The sequence below is a fragment of the Enhydra lutris genome, unplaced genomic scaffold (assembly GCF_002288905.1).
Source record: "Enhydra lutris kenyoni isolate GAN:26980312 unplaced genomic scaffold, ASM228890v2 scaffoldscaffold24, whole genome shotgun sequence".
Classification (NCBI taxonomy): domain Eukaryota; kingdom Metazoa; phylum Chordata; class Mammalia; order Carnivora; family Mustelidae; genus Enhydra; species Enhydra lutris.
In genome coordinates this window covers 21,899,465-21,922,006 of record NW_019154108.1, presented here as the reverse complement: position 1 = coordinate 21,922,006, position 22,542 = coordinate 21,899,465, and the positions used below count along the sequence as shown (strand labels likewise).

The window sequence follows — 22,542 nt, the reverse complement described above, 5'->3', positions numbered from 1 at the left end:
GCTCTATAAATGCTTGTAAGATGTGGAATAAAATCAGCACTGTTGGACATCCTCCTCAGTGCTCCTCCTGCCCCCATTTCCCTGTTTCTCCAGTTCTTTTCTTTATCCTCTCACCCTCACATTCCTGGTCAATTTGTCGTGCTGGCCGCAACAAGTGGCGAAATCCACCAAGGACCTAAGGATAAAAGGATGAGGAAAAGAGGCCAAGAGACAAAGAGATGGGGGCAGGAGGAGCACTGAGGAGGATGTCCAACAGTGCTGATTTTATTCCACATCTTACAAGCATTTATAGAGCAGACCACAACAGAAGGACTAATACGTCAGTACCTAGTCAGATAACCGCAAGTTCCTATATCAAGTTTTACATTAACTACAAACAAATCTCATGAGGCCAGGTAATCGCGGCTAATGCCATTAGCTACCATTGATACAAGAAGTTACAATCAAGCAGGGAGTGGATTATGGGAAGTACAGGAACAACAAGGACCAACTAAGAATTTATGACCCTGACCACATTGTTCCCTTCTGTTTAGGGAACGTGTGGGAAGTCACGTAGGCGAGCACACGACGCATGGCACAGACCCTTTCTCAGTGCTACTCAACCTTTCCTGTCCGTAACCCTTTAGTAAGGTATTTGGACTTAAAGGGAGACACAGGTCAGGGCCTGGTTTGGTCCTCGTCTCAAGCCTTATTGTGGCCTCCAACAGGGGAAGTACATTTTTGTGAGTATAATGTAGATTTTTTTTTTCCCCTTAGAATTTTTCTTTTTCTCCATTTGAAGAGGGAGGTAGCTCTGGCTTTCTTGGCTTAAGGAGACATTTGTGGCATGGTCCTTGTATTTTTGTTTTTGTTTTTCCAAACTCCCATAGAAGAGATCCTGTGATATATTCTGGCCGCTTCGAGGACAGAGGGAGTGTCTGTGAGGAAAACTTGGTGAGGGATCCTTTCCCGCTTCCCCCTTGGACAAAGGAAAATATAATAAAGGACTCTGGAAGTGGGGTACCTGGGTGGCTCAGGCTGTTGAGCATCTGCCTTTGGCTCAGGTCATGATCTCAGGGTCCTGGGATGGAGCCCCAGGCTCCCTACTCAGTGGGAAGCCTGCTTCTCCCTCTGCCTCTGCCCCTTCCTCCTGCTTGTGTGCTCTCTCTTGCTCTGTTCCCTCCCAGCCCCCAAAAAAGACTCTGAAAGAGGTGATAGAGGTTTGGGGATTACAAAATCTCCAGGGCACCAGAGTGGGGATCTGCAGCAGAGAGCTGGTTCCCAAGGGCTCATGCCAAAGGAGCGCCTGAGCAAAGGCAAGGGCCAGCGGGTGGTGCGGCATTGCGGTCAAGAACAGATGGCATCCTGCAAAGAGTGTCTGGATGTGGAATCAGAACGAATTGGACCCCGAGGAAGCTCTTCCACTTACCACCTATAAAATATTATTTCACCTCTATGAACTTCAACTTCTTCAAAGGTAAATAGAATAGATAGAAAGAAAGAAAGTAATGCTGTTATAGGAGATTAATCAGAAAAATACACAACTTAATGTGTGGCATAGACTAGGCACGTAATAAATATGAATTTCCCTTCCTCTCTCAAGAATATAAAATGTGGTTTAAATAAACGTGAACATGACTGTGTTCCACTGAGCATATCAGAGGGAAGTCCTCTTGATATAAATCTTCTTCAGCAGAGAAAAGCAGTAAGGCCTTATTAGATCTGTGCCATCGGTGAACAATTTTGCATTCGGTCTTCCAAGCAGAGCTGAAGGCACACACCTGTTTAATGAGTCCACAAGGACACTGCACCATCTGTGCGTTGACCCTTCTTTTTGTAGACTCTCCCACAGCTTCTCTTTTCATGTCACCCAGTCTCTGGGATTGGGTGCCCATTTATGTTAAGCCTTTATTATTCTCTGAGTCCCTGAATTTTTTAATGTCTTTTAGACATGGAGGCTTGAGTTTTGAGTGATGCTTTAGCATTATTCATGCAATATGGTTTCTTTTTATTCTGATGTCAGTTGGAAGGCTGCTCTATTTGTTTGTCATGCAAGCGCGGACTTTTGCACAGAAATTTCTGTTGGCCAAATGCAGCAATGCCTTGTATTTTTGTGCTCAGCGTTCTGGTATTTAATAATCCCTTCATACTTCCTTTCTTATGCTATATAATGATTTTACTTTTAAGAATTCATTTTCTACCAGTAGTGGTTTTCAATATGGAATGCAAAATATTGATTTATTTAACCTCATACATTGTGTCTATATTCTATCCATGTAGTCTAAAAATAATTTAAACTCAATACTTTGATGAGATCCCAAAGTAATCATAACTAGCTCGCAAGGGTTGAATGTCTAGGGTGTCTCAGCTTGGAGTACGCAAAGGCAGCTATGCCCTCAGCCTAATTAAATCATGATGATTCGCCAACATAGGGCAAGTTTTGATATATATGATGAAATTTAGTAGAACTTTTCTTTGGCTTCTCATAGGTCTCCTATCCACTTAAGTATAGACTTCTGAAGAGTATGATATCTGGCTTCCTTAAGTAGTCACATGGAGACAGTATTATATTTTGATCTGTCATGTACTTTATTATGAAAGGTGACATTACAAATGAAATATAACTGAAAGAACAGAATGGAATTAGGTAAACTCAGATTTTTAAGGTCCACTGAGAACCAGAAAACTATAGCTAGTACTTAATTCTATGCTAACAGACATTCAAATCATACATGGATTATTTTCATAAGAATTAAGCTGCTTTTGGGGGCACCTGGGTGGCTCAGTAGGTCAAGTGTCCAATTCTTGATTTCAGCTGAGGACATGATCTTGGGGTCATGAAATAAACAGCCACATGTCAGACTCCACGTTTGCGGCGGGGGGTGGGAGCATCTGCTTGAGATTCTCTTTCCCTCTCCAAATACATAAATACATACATAAATAAATAAATGATTGAAATGTTTAAAATATTAAAAAAAAGAACTAAGCTGCTTTTGATTAATAAATTATGAGTTTCCCTTCAATCCACTGCGTCTGTGAAGAGCTTTTAGAAATAGCTGAATGTGAGACACATTCCACTGCTGTTGGGGTCCCGGTCTCAATGAAATGCTGTTGAGGAGTGTCTCTCTGAAGAATTTTGGAAGCCTCCAGGATTACTTGCTCTGGTTGCTACCTCAGTAATGTCAAGGAGGGGTGGGGGGGAAGCCTGTGTGTGGCCACCGTGTGTACAGAGTCATGCAATGCATAAAGGGAGGGTGTAGCCTTGGATTCCAGCTTCATAAGGTCATGAGCAGATGGAATCTCCTGATGTAAATGGTTGTATTAAAAAAGCCTAGGCCTAGAGTCGCCAAACTGTGGAAAGAACCAAGATGCCCTTCAACGGACGAATGGATAAGGAAGATGTGGTCCATATACACTATGGAGTATTATGCCTCCATCAGAAAGGATGAATACCCAACTTTTGTATCAATGTGGACGGGACTGGAAGAGATTCTGCTGAGTGACATAAGTCAAGCAGAGAGAGTCAATTATCATATGGTTTCACTTACTTGTGGAGCATAAGGAATAACACGGAGGACATGGGGAGATGGAGAGGAGAAGGGAGTTGGGGGAAATTGGAGGAGGAGATGAACCATGAGAGACTGTGGACTCTGAAAATAATCTGAGGGTTTTGGAGGGGTGGAGGGTAGGAGGTCGGGTGAGCCTGGTGGTGGGTATTAAGGAGGGCACGTATTGCACGGAGCACTGGGTGTGGTGCATAATCAATGAGTTCTGGAACACTGAAAAGAAATTTACAAAATAAATAAAAATTTTAAAAAAATGCCTAGTCCTCCAGCCGGCCTAACTTAAGTAATACATGCTTCTTGGGGTGAGCGCATAGGAGGAAGTCAGGTGTATTTGCGATTATTATTATTATTATTAAATATTTTATGTATGTATGCATGTATGTATGTATGTATTTGAGAGACAGAGCATGGGAGCGGAGGGAGGGGCAGAAGGAGAGGGAGAGAGAAGCAGACTCCCTGCTGGATGCAGAGTGGGTACAGGGCTCGATCTCCCAACTCTTGAGATCAACACCTGAGCTGAAATCAAGAGTTGCATGTTTATTTAATTTATTTTTTTTAAAGATTTTATTTATTTGACAGACAGAGATCACAAGTAGGCAGAGAGGTAGGCAGAGAGAGAGAGAGAGGAGGAAGCAGGCTCCCTGCCGAGCAGAGCCTGATGCGGGGCTCGATCCCAGGACCTGGAGATCATGACCTGAGCCAAAGGCAGAGGCTTAACCCACTGAGCCACCCAGGCGCCCCAAAAGTTGCATGTTTAAATGACCGAACCACCCAGGTGCCCCCCGGTGGATTTGAGATTGTTGAATTTGGGGTTTTCTCAGAAGGCAGATGGCTTTCATGCCCATTCCCTATTTCTCTTATTCCCTACAAGACACCTTCGTTAGGTGAAACAAAGTGTTCTTTCTGTTTCTTCCTTATGACTGGAAACATATTTTCTTAGTTATTATCTGGCCCTTAGACTGGAATTGACATATGAATTTAGCTAAATAAGCCACAGATTGGCCTCAGCAATGATTTAGAGAGAGAAATAACTCATATTTAAATAAAACATCATGCAAAGTAAATCTGCTCATGTATCGTATTTTGTTTCATCTTATGTCCATGTATTCAAGCTGGAACCATGTTTCCCAGAATTTCCCTCACTGTGTGGTTCCAGGCTAGTGTTGGGCACATGATTTGGATGATGGAAATGCGCAATCACACTCCGGCGAATCGCGCAGCTTTCACTCATGATCCTGGATCTGCCGGCTCGTCTTCTCTGCATGGGACCACTGTGGACATTTCCAGCTCCTGCCGGACTTGTCCTCACACTCATCGTTCAGCGTCGACGTCTGGACCAAGCACATGTTTAGGTCTGTAGGGAAGAGTGCCAGCTCCTCCTCTGGGGCCACTTGCATCACTGAAGTTGGTGGCTTGGTGGCTTGGCACCTGGAAAAGTTCAACACGGATCCCAGCTTTCTCAATGGGTTCTGATGTGTCAGTGTTCTCCCTCTCCCTCACTTTACAACCTTCTTTCCTTCCTGTCTGTCTGTCCTGTGACCACAGGTCCAGCAAGAGCTGTGCATTAACAACAGAAAGTAAATTGCTTGCCCAGCTCCCATAGCTGTGAGGTCAAATCTCTCCAATAATTCCCTATTACATACATGTAATAGGGAATGTCCTAGTGGGTTTGCTTTTCTGATCAAACCATGACAATGTTGGGGTGTGTTTTGGTAAGCATGAGGGTGCCAGGCGGAATTTCTTTTCCTCGGAAAGTTTAGGTCACAAGAAATTACAAACAAGAAATGATATTGTTGCAACAAGTCTGCTAATAGAGAAGCTGGTAGGAAATTTAACAAGAACGTGAATATAAAGAACATAGTTTACCAATTCTGATGACTTTCAAGATTTCTTTTTCTACATATTTATAATGTTGCTATGTCTGCTAATAGGTTCCTAAGGGACTAATTTTATAGGAATGGAAATTTCTTTTTTTTTAAGATTTTATTTATTCATTTGACAGACAGAGATCACAAGTAGACAGAGAGGTAGGCAGATAGAGAGAGGGAAGCAGGCTCCCTGCTGAGCAGAGAGCCCGATGTGGGGCTTGATCCCAGGACCCCAGGATCATGACCCAAGCCGAAGGCAGAGGCTTTAACCCACTGAACCACCCAGGTGCCCCGGAATGGAAATTTCTGACTGAATCTGTGGTAGGTATCTCCTTTTCAAACCCAAGACACAGGCTAGAGAATAATATGCATCAACTTTGATCTACGAGTGAAGCTGAGGGATTGGATTGGGTGATGTTGGAAGCTTGGACTTTGGAATCCAGCTGAATTGTAATCAAACATTTATCGTTGTGTAGCTGGGGCAGGCCACTTGACCTCTCGGAGCCTTAGGGTTCCTATCTATACGTTACCTTCCGCTTATTCGGAAATTGTGAGAATTAAAGGAAATAATGTATCAAGACCAAGCAAGTGTACAGATGAAAGCAAGATTTGCCATGTCCTATCATCGGTGCACATGTCTTATCTCACACTCTTTTTAATTTTTTTAATTTTTTTAAATTTTCAGCATAACAGTATTCCTTGTTTATGCACCACACCCAGTGCTCCATGCAATCCTTGCCCTAATACCCACCACCTGGTTCCCCCAATGTCCCACCCCCCACCGCTTCAAACCCCTCAGATTGTTTTTCAGAGTCCATAGTCTCTCATGGTTCACCTCCCCTTCCAATTTCCCCCAACTCCCTTCTCCTCTCTAACTCCCCTTGTCCTCCATGTTATTTGTTATGCTCCACAAATAAGTGAAACCATATCATAATTGACTCTCTCTGCTTGACTTATTTCACTCAGCATAATCTCTTCCAGTCCCGTCCATGTTGATACAAAAGTTGGGTATTCATCCTTTCTGATGGAGGCATCGTACTCCATAGTATATATGGACCACATCTTCCTTATCCATTCGTCCGTTGAAGGGCATCTTGGTTCTTTCCACAGTTTGGCGACCGTGGCCATTGCTGCTATAAACATTGGGGTACAGATGGCCCTTCTTTTCACTACATCTGCATCTCACTCTCTTTTTAAAAAAGATTTATTTATTTATTTTGGGGAGAGGGAGGGTGAGCCCAGAGTCGGATATGGGGCTGATCTCACAAACCCAAGTTCAGGACCTGGGCCAAAATCAAGAGTTGGATGCTTAACCCACTGGGCCATCCAGGTGCCCCCGCTCATCTCTTTTTTTTTTATTTGAAAATATCCTTGAGGCATGACTGTTTTTTTTTTCATCACCATTCCCAGTACTCTGTGAGGCGCTCAGGAATGGGCACGGAGTCATGCTAGATCTTATTTGTGCTGCAAATGAATGCATGTCCAGAAGTAGCATATCTAGACCTGGTGTTTATTAGATCTTCTTTCCTAAGATTCAAAGTAGGCAAGACTGGTCACTCTCCTTAGAAATTTAGGAGTATTGCATGGATGAATGTCTGATATACACGGTGCCCTGCATAACGTCTCAGTTAAGGATTTCTCATTTGCAGATTATTTTTTTTAAAGATTTTATTTATTTAACAGAGAGAGAGAGACAGTGAGAGAGGGAACTCAAGCAGGGAGAGTGGGAGAGGGAGAAGCAGGCTTCCTGCTGAGCAGGGAGCTTGATGCGGGGCTCGACCCCAGGACCCTGGGATCATGACCTGAGTCGAAGGGACTCTTAAGGACTGAGCCTCCCAGGTGTCCCTCTGCAGATCTTAGAAGGCCTGACCCACATGCAGTTTTAATTGTGCACCAGTGGATGTCACCCTTGGAACACACAAACGTGCTCTCGGGCCCTCTGGAAAGGCAAGGCAGACACTCCACAGATGTTTGTTTCTTTCTCCAGAGTGTGGGAAGTGATGTTGGCCTCCAGATGTCACCCATCATCATGGAGGCCTCCATGCTGAATCTTCATCCAAGGGTAGAAAAGAGGAATTGTGGAATGTTCTGCAAAGCATGCTTTTATCTATAGGAATGGTGTTCATTGATTGATGGAATCTGGGGAATGCTTCTTAGTGTATTGATATCATTTAAAAATGTTATTTGGCTGTAATGGTAGTTGCCTCTTGGAAGCAAAGAAGGCAATTCAGGCACAGAAATGGGAAAGAGATTTACTTTTCACTTTTGTATCTGATGCTTGTGATTGTGTTTGTACTTTGTTAATAAAGATGAAAGAGAAATAAAATAATATTTGGCAAAAATCTTGATAATGTACTCTTTCTTGTTGGAATTGTTTGTCCTATTACTGATTAAAGAAATTTCTATTAAAAAAAAAAACACTGATAGTGTTCTCTGCAATATTATTGATTTCCATTCAAATTGGTCATTCATTCAGACATTAATTCATATTCATTTATTTACATTTTTGTTATGTACCACCTATCTGTTGTCTGTTACACAGGTGCTGAGGTACACTGGCAAATTAAAAAAAAAACAAGTTTTTAGGGGCACCTGGGTGGCTCAGTGGGTTAAGCGTCTGCCTTCAACTCAGGTCATGATCCCAGAGTTCTGGGATCGAGCCCCACACCCCCCACAACAAGCCCCACGTCGGGCTCCCTGCTGAGCCCAGAGCCTGCTTCTCTGCACTACCTACCCCCGCCGCCAGCCCCACCCCCGCCCCTGGCTCGTGCTCTCTCTCTCAACTAAAGAAATAAAAATCTTAAAAAAAAAAAAGTTTTTAAAAGAGAACTCTAATAAAGATTAAAGAAACATGTCACCTTCAAAATGATCCTTATCGGGTTTATAGTTTATAGGTAGATTCGCAAATAGGTAAGTTTACTATAAAATGCACATATTTTGCCATTTTCAAGAGTACAGTGTGGTTTGAACTTGAAAAAATCAGATGTTTTCTACTTGGGAGTGCAAACTGATACAGTCTGTTCTCCAAGCAACTTGGACATATGTCTCAGAAATGTCGGGAGTTATAATTTTTGACTCAGGAATTCTGCCTCCAGAAATCATTTTTTTAACTTGTTTATTTGAAAAAGAGAGTGAATGAGTGAGTGCAAGTGGGAGGAGGGGTGGAGGAAGAGGGAGAGAATCTTCAAGCAGACTCCCCACTGAGCAGGGAGCCCCACACTGGACTTCATCGCGGGATCCTGAGATCATGATCTGACTGGAAATCAGATCTTAGCCAACTGAGTCACCCAGGTGCCCCTAGAAATCATTCTCAAGGGACAAAGATGTACTTTAGAAGTACATACAAGAAACAACTATTAATATTGAAGAAAAATAAGAAGAAAGAAGTAATCACATCTTAGCAGAACAGTGTGGCCGGGATGTAGCAGTTGACAGCGCACAAGCACAACGTTGCCTTGAATCCTTCAAGCATCCCTTCCTCTTTGGGTCCTTTGCGTCACTGGTGTCACCGGCAAAGTCCCAGGCAGGAGGATGATAAAAGGTGAGCTCTCTTTACTTTGACTTTTGTGTGTGGAGGCGTCTAGATAAGGCCCTGTGAGGACCAGCAGTCCTACACACAGCGCGTGACTCCCCACCCTGTAGGCAGAGGGATTGACCTTGGGTAAAAAACCGACCCACTCTAATGACCTCATCTTAACTTCGTTGCATTTGCAAAGACCTTATTTCCAACTAAGGTCATTTTCACAGCTATTAGGTGTTAGGACTTTAAGGGGGACAACCTTTCAACCTATTTCAACCAAATTCAACTCTCTTCTTTTTCTTTATCCTTTGTCTTATTCTGTTCCCTATAGTCTATTCCTTATTCCACTCTATACATATATTTTTAAGATTTTATTTATTTATTTGACAGAGAGAGTGAGAGAGCACAAGCAGGGTGGACAGTGGGGAGACAGAGGGAGAAGTAGACTCCTGCCGAGCAGGGAGCCTGATGCGGGGCTGGATGCCAGGACCCTGGGATCATGACCTGATCCAAAGGCAGATGCCTAATCATCCGAGCCATCCAGGCAGGCCCCGTTATTCCACTCTATACCATATGTCCACACCACCACTGACAAAGTCTTTCCTGCGTTTATTTTCATTAGGATTATTTCCATTATCCACACTCAGGTGACCAAGGTAAAATTTGAAATTACAAATGTGACGAAAAATGAAAAGACTGTGAAATATTCTATTGAGTGGCATCCAGCCCAAGGTGGGACCTAAACACTTGACTTGACCTTACCCATACCATTCGTCCTTTCTGGACCTCAGCTTCCTCATGGGTAAAATGACCTTCAGCTTCTCAGCCTAAATAGTCATAATATGTGTGAACAAACTGGGGTAGCCAACATTTCTGGAACAGAGGTCTTTGATTAGGAGCAGAGATTAAGACAGCCTAAAACAACCCTACTGTTTGGCACACTGGGGTCTCCAGATAAACTGTGGTGCATCCTCCATTCTCTATTGGAACAGACATATCAACAATCTCTCCCTCCCTGAATTTGGCTCACACTTCAAGGTTTCCTCCAACCCGACATCTGAAGCAAGCTCTGAAGAATGGAGGAACTCTGGAAGCTACAGTTTGAAAGAGACTAGCAGGCCAACCGTCAAGTTCAGTCTGTAGGTCTGGTCATTGTTTCTGTTGCATATCAAAGGATGCCTATTTTTCATCTCCATACCATGTTGCCAAAGAGGTAATCATGACGAAGTGTTCTGCTGTAAAGGAACAGCTCTACATCAAATGCATGTCCTTCTTTGATCCAACAGAGCCAGATGATAGTTATTGTACTCTCAAGAGAGCAATGACGAAAGGCCAGCCAATGCTGCAACATTTTAGCTGGGTGTGTGTCAATTGAGGACAGATGCATGTGTCTGTTTTAACTGGAGGGGAAGAGAGCTCAGTTTCATTTGTTCAGAATCCAGATGTAGCAACTGGTAACTGAAAAATCAGTTTATGGGAACGAGGCTCCTGAGGTGTGAGAAAGATTAAAGTGTCTCCATTTCTTTTTTTTAACCTTTAGTCTGTGCGATAATACTCTGAAGACAGGAAGCTGAGAGGATGGATAGGGACATTACTTCTTATTCATTCTCATCTGCTTTGAATGAAAGCTAGTTTTTGGTGCTACATGGGAAAAAGCACAAATGTTCTTTTTCTCTGTGTGTGTGTCTCTCTATATATACATATTTCCTTTTTACGTACCATATAAATACGTATTTCTCCTCTTAAGGAACGTTTTCGTAGAGTGCAATCAGATAATTTGGATTGTGGGGTTCCTTTCAAAGGGAAATACAAAATTGCAAAAAAGATGGCTCAATGACGTCAATTTAGTAAATTTCATTCTTGCATGTATTTACTCTTGCTTGATAACAAGTAGTTAGGAATTTTGCCACCTATTGTAATGGCTTTCCAAATGCTGCTTGGTGCTCTATTTCTTTCTGCAACTCTTCTGTCATTGTGCGCCACTTCGTCCTCAGCCCGGGAATGAAAATTTACGTGAGGAAAAAACACCCCATATATCAGCTGCAGTAAGGGTGCTCTTTGCCTTTTAATGGAAATTCTGGCTTTGCAGGAGAAGCAACGTTTGGTAACTTCAGATATTTGAGGTGGTCCCATTTCTGAGACAGATAGTCCTGGTTTGCTGGGGCCAGGAAGTCTACATCTAAATTCCTGGACTCTTTGCCAAAGTGTCTGGTACCTTCTTATTTGAGACAGATGAGACTAAAACTCATTGGACTTCACCACCTAGAATAAGAGCCTTCAGTCATTTTGTTGTATAAAAGATAAATGAACGTTAGCAAAGTACAAAACAATCCATTCCTGAATCTCCTATAACATTCCTCAGTTTGGGATGAGGACCAACATTGCAGGGTTACTCTCATGAAACCTAGCCCTTTTGGGTCTCTCAAAACAAATTCTGTTTCCCATTACTCTGGACGAAAAGCCGAAACTCCTTAAAAGGATTTATGGGACCCTTCATACTTGGGCATCTGCTCGCTTCTGCAGCCATTCAGACGCCCTGAACTACTAACTCACCTCGGGCTTCTGCAAAACCCCATGACCTCTTTAGAGAACGGCCTTTGTCCCTGTCCTTCTCCTTCCTTGCTGCCTGGGGAACTCTTGGTCATTCCATGCACAGCGAAGCACAGAGAAACCAAAGATGACCTGGTTTTCCATCCTGGCGCTGCCACTTATTAACTTCATTAGCTTTGGGCAGTTGACCTTACTTTTTATGCCTCTGTTTTTTCACTATAAGCTAGCGGTAAACTACGGAGTCTCCCTCAGGGGATTATTGAAATATTCATTAACAAATTTAGGTAATGACACTTGAAGTGTGTAGAGCTGTGTCTGGCTCAATAAGGGTTAATTCATATTTTTGTGAGTCAGATTTTTAGTTTCGCTGTGATATTCCTTGGGTTTCGCTGTGATATTCCTTGGGGATTCCTTCTTCCCCACCCTACCTATGCCCTAATTGTACCTTGTGCTTGTCCTTATCACATGACTTACCATGTGGTGCTGTAACATGGGAAAGGAGTCTACACTGAGATGAGCCACTGCAGTCCTGCTTATAGGTACTTAATACTGTCACCCAAGAGTGAGTAGACTTTGTCTCTTCACTCTCTCCTGTATTCAAGTCACTTAAAGAATGCCCCTTAAATTCCCAAGCCAATAACCCTCAAAGATACCACATGAAAAAGTTCAGTTTTCAAAGGAGGACAAGAGGAAAACCACGTCTGTGAACCATCCCTTCTTTCCCCACTGGGCCCACAGAACCTCTTTTCATATGCTAATTCAGGACAGTGAGTCTCAAAAGCTGTTTCCTTCCTTGGGCATATTACACATTCTTTCTACTGTGTTTGTCTATCCCGAAAGGAGGATGCCTTTTGGAGTGCATTATGGTGGAAAGCGACCTCTGTCTTCCAGCTCAGCCTCACACGTGGTGGGAAGTAGTCAGAGGTACGCAGTGCCCAGATGGGCCCGTACGTCTCACTGCCCATCTTGGACTACTGTGTGTAGTACTACTGTCCACATGCTGGAATGCCAGAGGATACATACAAAATCTTGTCCAGCTGTAATCATTTGGCACTAGTAAGTCGCTGTGTTTTAGGTCCTGAATATACTGGGAGTCAAGAGCATGAGAAGCTTGACTGCCTGAACACAGGAGAGAAATCCGGGAGGAAGATGAAGCATTGAGCCGCTCTTCTGAATGCTTTCAGATACTAGGGAATGTGTGGACCAAACATCTGGGAAAAAGGACTGAATTTTTCATTTGCCATCCAGATGTTTCTATGTATTGCCCCCAATTTCTTTAATCTCCTTTTGTCTCCTTGACATCAAAACAGCTGATCTGTTTAGTACCCATCCTTCTTGGCCTCTCACTACATTTTTCATTTGGTCTTCTCCTGTACTGCCAAGATTTTGCCTGTGTTCCACTGAACTCTTAACTCTTTGAGCGGTTTTCATGCCCCAGTCCACAGGCAGGTGAACCTGAGTATTCTCTGAAGATAACACAGCACGGCAGAAATTGGCAGTTTTAAATCTCGTTAGCCATAACTTCAGAGGTCTTTCTTCTGGAGGCAAAGATGCCATCAAAGACGAGCTTCTGAGAAACTTTCAAGGGCCTTGAAGTTCATACTCAACGCAGAAGTCTTTTTCCTTCCCCTTAAAGCTAAGCACATCCCTAAAACTCTCCCCATTCTCCCCACTAACCACAACTATGTTAGGCAAATGTATATTCACCCATAAACATTCATTCAATCCCATTGTATGCCATGCACTGTGCTAAGTGTAGAGGATAGTTTATTAACAAATGCATTGGTATAGACTTAGAGGAAGAATCATGTAAACAGATAATTACCAGATCCTATTATTATGGATGAACTGTGTCCCCTCCCACATCTCATCTAGTGAAGCACCAGCCCCTAATACCTCAGAATATGACTGTTTGGGTGCACCTGGGTGGCTCAGAGGGTTAAGCCTCTGCCTTCGGCTCAGGTTATGATCTCAGGTCCTGGGATTGAGCCCCTCATCGGGCTCTCTGCTCAACGAGGAGCCTGCTTCCCCCTCTCTCTGCATGCCTCTCTGCCTACTTGTGATTTCTCTCTGTCAAATAAATAAATAAGACCTTAAAAAAAAAGAATATGACTCTTTGGAGAGATGGCCTTAAAAAATGTGTTGAAGTTGAAATGAGGTCATTAGGACAGACCTTCATCCAATCTGATTCATATTCTTATAAGAAGAGGAATTTGAATGCACAAAGAGACAGCAGGGCCTTGTGTGCACAGAAGGATGACCATGGGAAGACGTGAAGATGTTAATTTTTTAACATTAAAAAAGGTATACTTTAATAAGTATAAAGTACATAAATAATTTGTAAGTTTGTGGAGAAGCTGACCAAGAGAGGTTAAAAGATACAAGTGTTCACCTAAATTTCAATATTTCATTTTTTTAACAGAATGTTTATTAAAGTTGTTTCATGTACAGTTTCTCATTTGTCATTGTGGGAGTTCTTTATTGTAAAGACAATTATTATTATTAACATATCATGTGTTATTTGCTTCAGGGGTACAGGTCTGTGATTCATCAGGCTTACACAATCCACAGCGCTCACCCTAGCACATACCCGCCCCATGTCCACTGTAAAGACAGTTCTTTTGTCTGATAGCAAGCAGCAGTCTTACTGTCAGTGATTATTCTGAACCTCCTGCTGGTGCTAAGGAGGGAAGCCTTTAGTAGAAAGAACGGAAGGGTTAAAAGCTGGAGGTTCTATTCGGCATATTCTCTTTCTTTAAGCTTCCTCCCTCGAGTTCCACAATTTCTCCTGAATTCTATAATCCATCTCTCATGCCACTATGGAAGTCCCAGGAAAAAGAAGCCAAAAATGTCCCTTTGTCTGATTTTGGTGAAGTCCTTGGCTCTACTCATAGTGCAAGCCGAAGGTGTCCCAGCTCCACACCAGCCCGTATTGTTGTCGTAACTTTGCTTATCCATCTGTGCAAACCAATTGTGACTGGGTGCAGACGGTTGGTTGAGGGTCTTGGTTGCTGGCTTAATATCCTCTCTAATCACCTGCGAATCTTACTGCAGGTCCCAAGACAGAGAGAGACAAATCCTGATAGTCCATGATGCGGCTACGAGTGCAGGCTGACGGGAAATGAGGGAGAATGGACAAGGATGGGAGACAATGCGGCTGAGGTGCGTCATGGCCGGCTTGAGGGTTGAGGTGGTACAAATGGGAAAGGAGGAGCTCATCCAGAAACCACTGTGAAGAACTTCCAAATTCCCAGGCTGTTCCTCTGAGAATAGTGAATTTGAAACAGAATCTTGGCAGAGGACGAGGATGGGGAAACTACAACCTTTCTGACCAGTTGCATGTTCTACTGCTGCTCCAGCTTGGCAGTGAGCTTTCTGACTCAGTGCAGAGAGAAGTGATTACATACCGAAAACTTGGCTTCAGCTTGTCCCCTACGAGGACCCCTGGGACACTGCAGTTAATCAGCAGACCGGTCATCAAGGGTCGCTTGACATTTTGAAAATGTGTTTTAGATACCTGGGCAAGTCTGTTGGTACATTCTTTCAGTCTCCCTACGGAGCTGGAACAACCTGTGGCCAACGGGACATGTCAGGCGCTGCCTCCACACATGGAACTACTTTATTTGGGAACCCGGGCCAGAGCTCGCAGAGCTTGTCTCTATCCCGCTGTCTGACTCAGAGGTGGAGGAAACTGGAAACATCAGGATGATGTAGATTACAAGCCTGAGAATCAGACATGCTGGGAACCTGAAAACCAGTAGGACAACAACAGTGTGGCTCAGGGCGCAGGGATAGCCTCTTAGTGCCAGAAAAATCATGTAACAACTAAGGACTTTGTGTTTGTCCCATTGGGTCAAAGTGCATTATTGTCATTGGGAACATTCTAAGGGTAGCTAGAACACAGGGCTTCTCTCTGGGCTTGAGTCAAATGATACTTGTCCCCCTAAGACATACATAAATACACACATGCGCACACACATACACACACACCCCTCTATGGGCACATTAGTCTGTGAAATCAATTAAAAATGGACATAAGCTTAGAAGAGAAAACCAGGGCTCAAACAGGAGAGGAAGATAAAAGAATAAGGCTTTCTTTAGCAATTTTTTGTGGTGCATAGTGAGCAGGGGTTTGTGTTGGTTGAATGAATGTAAAGCCATTTTTTTTTTTTTTTTGAAGGGGTAAGTTGCAATTTTATTTAAGTTTTATTTTTTAAAACATATAATATCTTTTTATCCCCAGGGGTACAGGTCTGTGAATCGCCAGGTTTACACACTTCACAGCACTCACCATAGCACATACCCTCCCCAATGTCCATAATCCCACCCCCCCAACCCCCTCCCCCCATTAACCCTCAGTTTGTTTTGTGAGATTAAGAGTCACTTGTGGTTTGTCTCCCTCCCAATCCCATCTTGTTTCATTTATTCTTCTCCTACACCCTTAACCCCCCATGTTGCATCTCCTCTCCCTCATATCAGGGAAATCATATGATAGTTGTCTTTCTCCGATTGACTTATTTCGCTAAGCATGATACCCTCTAGTTCCATCCACGTCGTCGCAAATGGCAAGATTTCATTTCTTTTGATGGCTGCATAGTATTCCATTGTGTATATATACCACATCTTCTTTATCCATTCGTCTGTTGATGGACATCTAGGTTCTTTCCATAGTTCGGCTATTGTAGACATTGCTGCTATAAACATTCGGGTGCACGTGCCCCTTCGGATCACTACGTTTGTATCTTTAGGGTAAATACCCAGCAGTGCGATTGCTGGGTCATAGGGGAGTTCTATTTTCAACATTTTGAGGAACCTCCATGCTGTTTTCCAGAGTGGTTGCACCAGCTTGCATTCCCACCAACAGTGTAGGAGGGTTCCCCTTTCTCCGCATCCTCGCCAGCATCTGTCATTTCCTGACTTGTTAATTTTAGCCATTCTGACTGGTGTGAGGTGGTATCTCATTGTGGTTTTGATTTGTATTTCCCTGATGCTGAGTGATATGGAGCACTTTTTCCATTTTTTCTTTTTTTAAAGGCTGCTGGTGGAGCTAATATTTTATCCCTTTTACATGTTTTCCTAGTAAGTTTTATCTTCCCTGTCCCCCACCAGCACCAAAGCTATCTTCTTATCCCCTACCCACCCAAAGCAACAAAAACACAGAAGTCAGGGCAATCCCACTCTTTGAGAGAATTCTTCCACTTGTAACTCTTTATCTCTAGTGCCTACATTGTTCCCGGCAGAACAAGAAATGACAATATGGTAACAACAGCTAACAAGAAGCACTGTCCTAAAGACTCCAGAGAAAATATATCTTTTGATTCTGAAGAAGTAGAAGCAGGTATAGCTAATGCCCCCATTTTAAAGATAGGGAAACTGAGGTTTAGAGATTCAATTGCCCAAGATTATGCCATAGGAAATGAAACTGGCTGTTTATCTGACTCCAAAATCTATGTTCGCAACCATTTTTCTATGATTCAGGAATAGTTTTTATCCCCCCAACTTGATCTACAGATTCGAGTATAATCTCTATCAAAATCTCAGGGCTCTTTTTGCAGAAATTTACAGGTGGATCTGAAATTTATGTGGAAATGTAAGAAACCCAACATAGTCAAAATAATCTTGAAAAGGAAAAAAAATAGAAGACTTCCATTCCTAGTTCACAAAACTTCCTATAAAGCTGCAGTGATCACTTTTTAATCAACTGATTCTTGACAATGATGTCAAGACAATTCAATGAGGCTAGCTTTTTCAAAAATGGTGCTAGGACAACTTGATATCCATAGGCAACACAATGAATTTAGACCTTTATCTCTTATCATACACAAAAATTAAACCAATGCATAGAAGAGCTAAATTAATTAAACCAATAGAAGAGCTAAAACTCTAAAGCTTTTAGAAGAATATAGGAGAAAATCTTTGTGACCTTAAGGTAGACAAAGACTTCTTAGCTACAAAACCAAAAGCATGGGGCACCTGGGTGGCCCAGGGGGTTAAAGCCTCTGCCTTCGGCTCTGGTCATGATCCTGGGATCCTGGGATCAAGTTCCGAATCAGTCTCTCTGCTCAGCAGGGAGACTGCTCCCCCCACCTCTCTCTACCTGCCACTCTGCCTACTTGTGATCTCTGTCTGTCAAATAAATAAAATCTTAAAAAAAAACCCCAAATGCATAATCCATTAAAAAAATCAATAAATTGGATTTAATGAAAATCAAATTTTTGCATTTCAAAAGAAACTATTAAGAAAGTGAAAAGATAAGCCACAGACTGGTAATGACAAAGAACTTATATCTAAAACATATAAAAAACTCTTACCTCATATTAAGAAGACAAATAACCCATTAGCTATCTTGCCAAAAAAGATATCCAAGTGGCCAATGAGCTCAAGAAGAAAAAAAAATGCTCAACAACATCAGTCAGTAGGGAAATGCAGATTAGAATGCTCACTAGAATAGATAATAATGTGTGCTGGTGAGGAGATGAAGAAACTAGAATCCTCATGTATCACTAATGAGTATATAAATGGTACAGTCACTTTGAAAAATAGTTTGACAATTTCTTTCAAATTTAAATACAAATTTACATCTAAGTCTTATGTGGATATCTCTTGAGTAGACCCCTATGCATAAAATTACTAGGTTCTTGGGAATTCAAGGTCTCTATGCAAGGGAAATGCAAATCTATGTCCACACAAAGGTGTACGTGTAAATTCTCACAGCATTATGACTCATAATAGTCCCAAACTGGAAACTGAGGAACAGGTAAGTAAAAGTCGTGCACTCACACAATGGAAGACTATTCAGCAATAAGGGGGAATGAAATACTGGTAATACGGAGGAACCTCAAGAAGTTTATGCTAAGTAGAAAGAGTCAAATGTAAAGGACCACATATGATATAATTTCACTTATATGAATGATCTAGGAAAGGCAAATCTATAGGGACAGAAAATTAATGACTGGTTGTCTAGGGCCAATTGCACTTGGAACAGACTTTCATTATAATTACCATATTGAATTATAGTTCATTTTTACATATAAATTCTCACTGGGCTATGTGTATCTTTGAATTTTTTGTATTCTTCACATTTATCAGTAAGCCCAGTGTATAACAAATATTGGACATTTTTTTTTTCAGAATTTTATTTATTTATTTGACAGAGAGAGACAGTGAGAGAAGGAACACAAGCGAGGGGAGTGGGAGAGGGAGAAGCTGTCTACCCGTTGAGCAGGGATCCTGAAGTGGGGCTCTGTCCTAGGTCCCTGGGATCATGACCTGAGCTGAAGGCAGATGCTTAACCGACTGAGCCACCCAGGCGCCCCGCAACATATACTTTTTTGAAAGAATAAATAAATATATGAATGATTTCTATGGCCAGCTTTGAATTTAACTATAAACCTTGGGCCTTTTTTATATAAATTTAGCCAATCCATCAGTATATTGTACATTGTGAGAACAAACAAATTTCAGTTCTTGAGAACTTTCAGATAAACAACCAGTTAAACTTTCAGTCTTTTTTATTTTAGTTGACCTAATCATGATTTTAAAACCTCGGTCTCCAGGACAGGAAAGGTAGAGGGCTTTAATTTTTAAAGTGGCTTCAAATCTTATTCTTTTAGGTTCATGGTGGGGAGGTCCACTGGTATTACTTCAATGTCAAGTCAGAACCCCGGAATGCTAATAGTTGAATTCCCATTGATGATTTTCAAGGATGAGTGATCACTGCAGCTACACGTCCAGAGATGAGGTCCCAGTTCTGTGGTAGATGTGAAGATTTTTTGGTCAAAGCTGCAGCCAGGGCAGTTTTGGTTCATGTTCACGCTGCAAACATAATGCTTGGATGTAAGTAAATGTTTCCGAAGAAGCTGAGAGGGGTTTCCTTATGGAATATGGACAAGTGGTATGGCTTTGTAATTCGTGGACCTGGGTCCAAACCCTAGCTCTCCATCCCGCTCCCCCCCTCCCCCAGTGATTGCCTCTGCAGCAGGTTATTTAATTGCTTTGAACTTCAGCATCCTTCTCTGTGAAACAGTAGGTTGTGATTTTTGTTCTTGGCATCCTACAGTGCTTTTCAAACTACTGTGGTAAAGGACCAGATTTTAAAAATTTTGTTGTAGATGGCTACTTTAAAAAATATAGTAAATATGAATTATAAAAAAATACAATCTTCATTTTTTGGGTTTTGTTTTGTTATTGAAATCTAAAGATGTAAATCTGGTCATGGTTCTAGAAGAAACAAAAAGTGAGAAGGGCTGGTCCTGAAAAGGCTCAGAGTCTTTTGCAATGACTTCAGAAGAGGCCATTACAGGTTGTTTAGACAAGACTAACTTCCTCAGACAAAGAGGAAGGGCTGTTTCTGTTGGCAGAGAAGACATATCAGATTTGGAGCTGAAGGGTTCCAGCTTCATCAAAATCTGCTCCCATGTCTCTATCCCAAATTGTGGGGTCATACTTCATTTTCTTTTTTTTTTTTTTTTAAACATTTTATTTATTTATTTGACAGAGATAGACAGAGACAGAGAGATCACAAACAGGGAGAGGGAGAGAGGGAGAAGCAGACTCCTGCTGAGCAGGGAGCCCAATGCAGGACTGGATCCCAGGATCCCAGGATCATGACCGGGGCTGAAGGCAGACGCTTAATCGACTGAACAACCCAGGCGCCCCATCATATTTCCTTTTCAATCAGTGCTCTAACTTTAACACAAGAGAACCTGTGAGATTAGGAACTAAATTTGTATTGCAATCCAGTCACTGTCAGAGTTAGACCTTTGGTTTGGTTTTCAGAAAACTTGGTGCTGCAGTTCTAGGAAATAAGGGTTTCCCTCAGATCATCATTCAACTTTATATCCTTTTTGCAGAACTTCAGTTGAGAATTTAAAGCCCTCAACTCATTATTTTCTTTCTCCATATTCTCCAGTATACTTACAAGCAAGCAACCACTACTGGTGGGAATTTAAGTACTATTTTGGCACTGTATCCCATGAACAGAGTTCACTTTACCACTTGAGACAGGTTATTAATTCCATTAAATGTGACTGTATCACAGAACCAATTAAAGTTAACTCAGACCCAGTTCAGAGAATCCATTTAAAGTCTGTTTCAGTCAGGCTACGTATGGTAGATGCAGATAGGTGTGTATATGTGACTATCTTCACACCTAGGATAGCTATAAGGAAACAAATTTTAAGTTTTCAAAAAGGTTAATAAAAGGGATGTGAAAATTTTATTCAGGCTGGTTTGACTGTAACATTGTTTTTTGTTTTATAAAATAATTATATAAAAAGTCCATCAAGATATTATATAGAAAATACACCAAGGTAATATATATACATTTCATAAAAATAGAATACATCTTGGCAATTGCTTCCAGAGTCTGTTACCACCACGTACAGTGTATTGACGTTCAACATTTATGCTAATTTGAACATAGAAGATTTTTAAGAAAAACAAAGAAAACTGTCTCATTGGTATTTGTAAAAGTTGTTTTCACTTGACAGGAAAATAAAATGCTGGAATGTAAAAGTTATGGAGCCAATGGGAAAGAAGGTTATATCAAAGATCCTTGCCATGAACAATCATCTGAGGACAAAGAAATATTTTTTTTTTCTATTATCATAAGTGGTTCATCTCATTTCACAAAATCACTGAAAATAATATCCTTATTTTGGATGCTCAGTCTACGTGAACACTATTTGGTATCAAAGAAACATTCTAGAAGCCATACTATATTTCTAAAATGAGCGGTGTTTCTTTTTTCCCTTAAGGTGAAAATAGGTGCAGAAGTCCCATTATAGAGTATCAATACTTTAAAAAAAAAAGCATCTTTATAAGTTATTTAATAAGTTTTGATCAAAACACATAGCAAGCAGTTTTATTATTCTAGAAATGGCCAAATGCTTAAAAATTCACTTGGCTTTGAGTGAGGTTTTTTTGTTTTATTTTTGTTTTTTTTTTAAGGAAAATGATCTTAGTTAGCTACTATGCTACTCTATAACATCACTGATAGGTCCTCCTGTGAGATGTTCTGAATAATCTTTGGAATAATCTTTGGAAAGTAACTGCTCCAGTGTAATAAATAGAGAAAAATAATAAGGGACTTCTCTAGACCTTACCAAAATATATGACCATGGTGGGATCATGAAAATACCTCAGCAGTACCAAGGAAGGCACACAAAACAGAGTCTCCTCAGGCTTAAGCACCATTTTCAAGTTGCCAAGATGGCAACTGTTCAGGAGCTGGTAATCTGGAAGGGGACTGGATGCTCATGATTAATGTGGTTTAAATATGCGAATTAGGCTCTGGAGAGCTTCTTAGTAGGGATAGGCAGACACAGCTATATAAACTATGAATGTGGTCTGATACTCAATGGTCCCGTTGGCACTGTAGGATGAGGCTCGAACCCTCATGCGGTAGGTCTCTGGTTCTCGCAATGGTCGTGTGGTATACACCACTCCTTTCAGGTTTTCATCCCTTAAGGCAAAAGGAACAGTCTGTTCCTCATCTACCATGAGGAAAGTTGTCCTGGGATGCATCACTCCATCCTGCGTGTATGCTACCAGCCGGATTAAATCTTGATTGGCAGCTATTCCAAATGGGAGAGAGACAAGTTTGTATTCCAAAGCATATGGGCTCAAGGCACATTCCAAATCATTGGGTGGACAATTCTTGAGGCAGAACCTAAGGACGAAAAAAAAACACAGAGCGCATATTGTTATCTGGCTTGGAAGCAGGAGAGGGCATGAGGCAGGTGACCGTGACCCATGACAACTCTTAGGCATTAAAGGCAGCAGACAGTCTGATGGCGAGAGCAACAGGCCCACACCATGTGCTATTCCACTAACTCAAACCAGATGCCGGATGCCTACGAGAGTATGCTGGTCTAGAGTCCAATCTCTTTCTCTCAGCTTCAGCAAAATCAGAAGTGTTTGACCCACTGAAGTAAGTATGAGTACCACAACAGTTACTCTAAAATGAAAAGTTAGTTTTGGAAATAGAAGGATCTGTACATAGACTGGAAACAAGTAGTTTTTATTTTTTTATTTTTTTTTTTATTTTTTTTTTTTT

The 22,542-nt window shown here is 41.7% G+C and overlaps 1 protein-coding gene across 1 annotated transcript in view; it reads right to left on the bottom strand.

The window, feature by feature from the left end:
- Nucleotides 1-21,473: 21,473 nt before the first annotated feature.
- The window catches only part of LOC111150763 (hemicentin 1), a 471,859-nt gene continuing 470,790 nt past the window's right edge, over nucleotides 21,474-22,542 (bottom strand). The window contains exon 107 of the mRNA XM_022508355.1: nucleotides 21,474-22,155. Within this exon, the coding sequence (XP_022364063.1) occupies nucleotides 21,789-22,155 (367 nt within the window). The 3' untranslated portion in view covers nucleotides 21,474-21,788. The remainder of the gene's footprint in view (nucleotides 22,156-22,542) is intronic.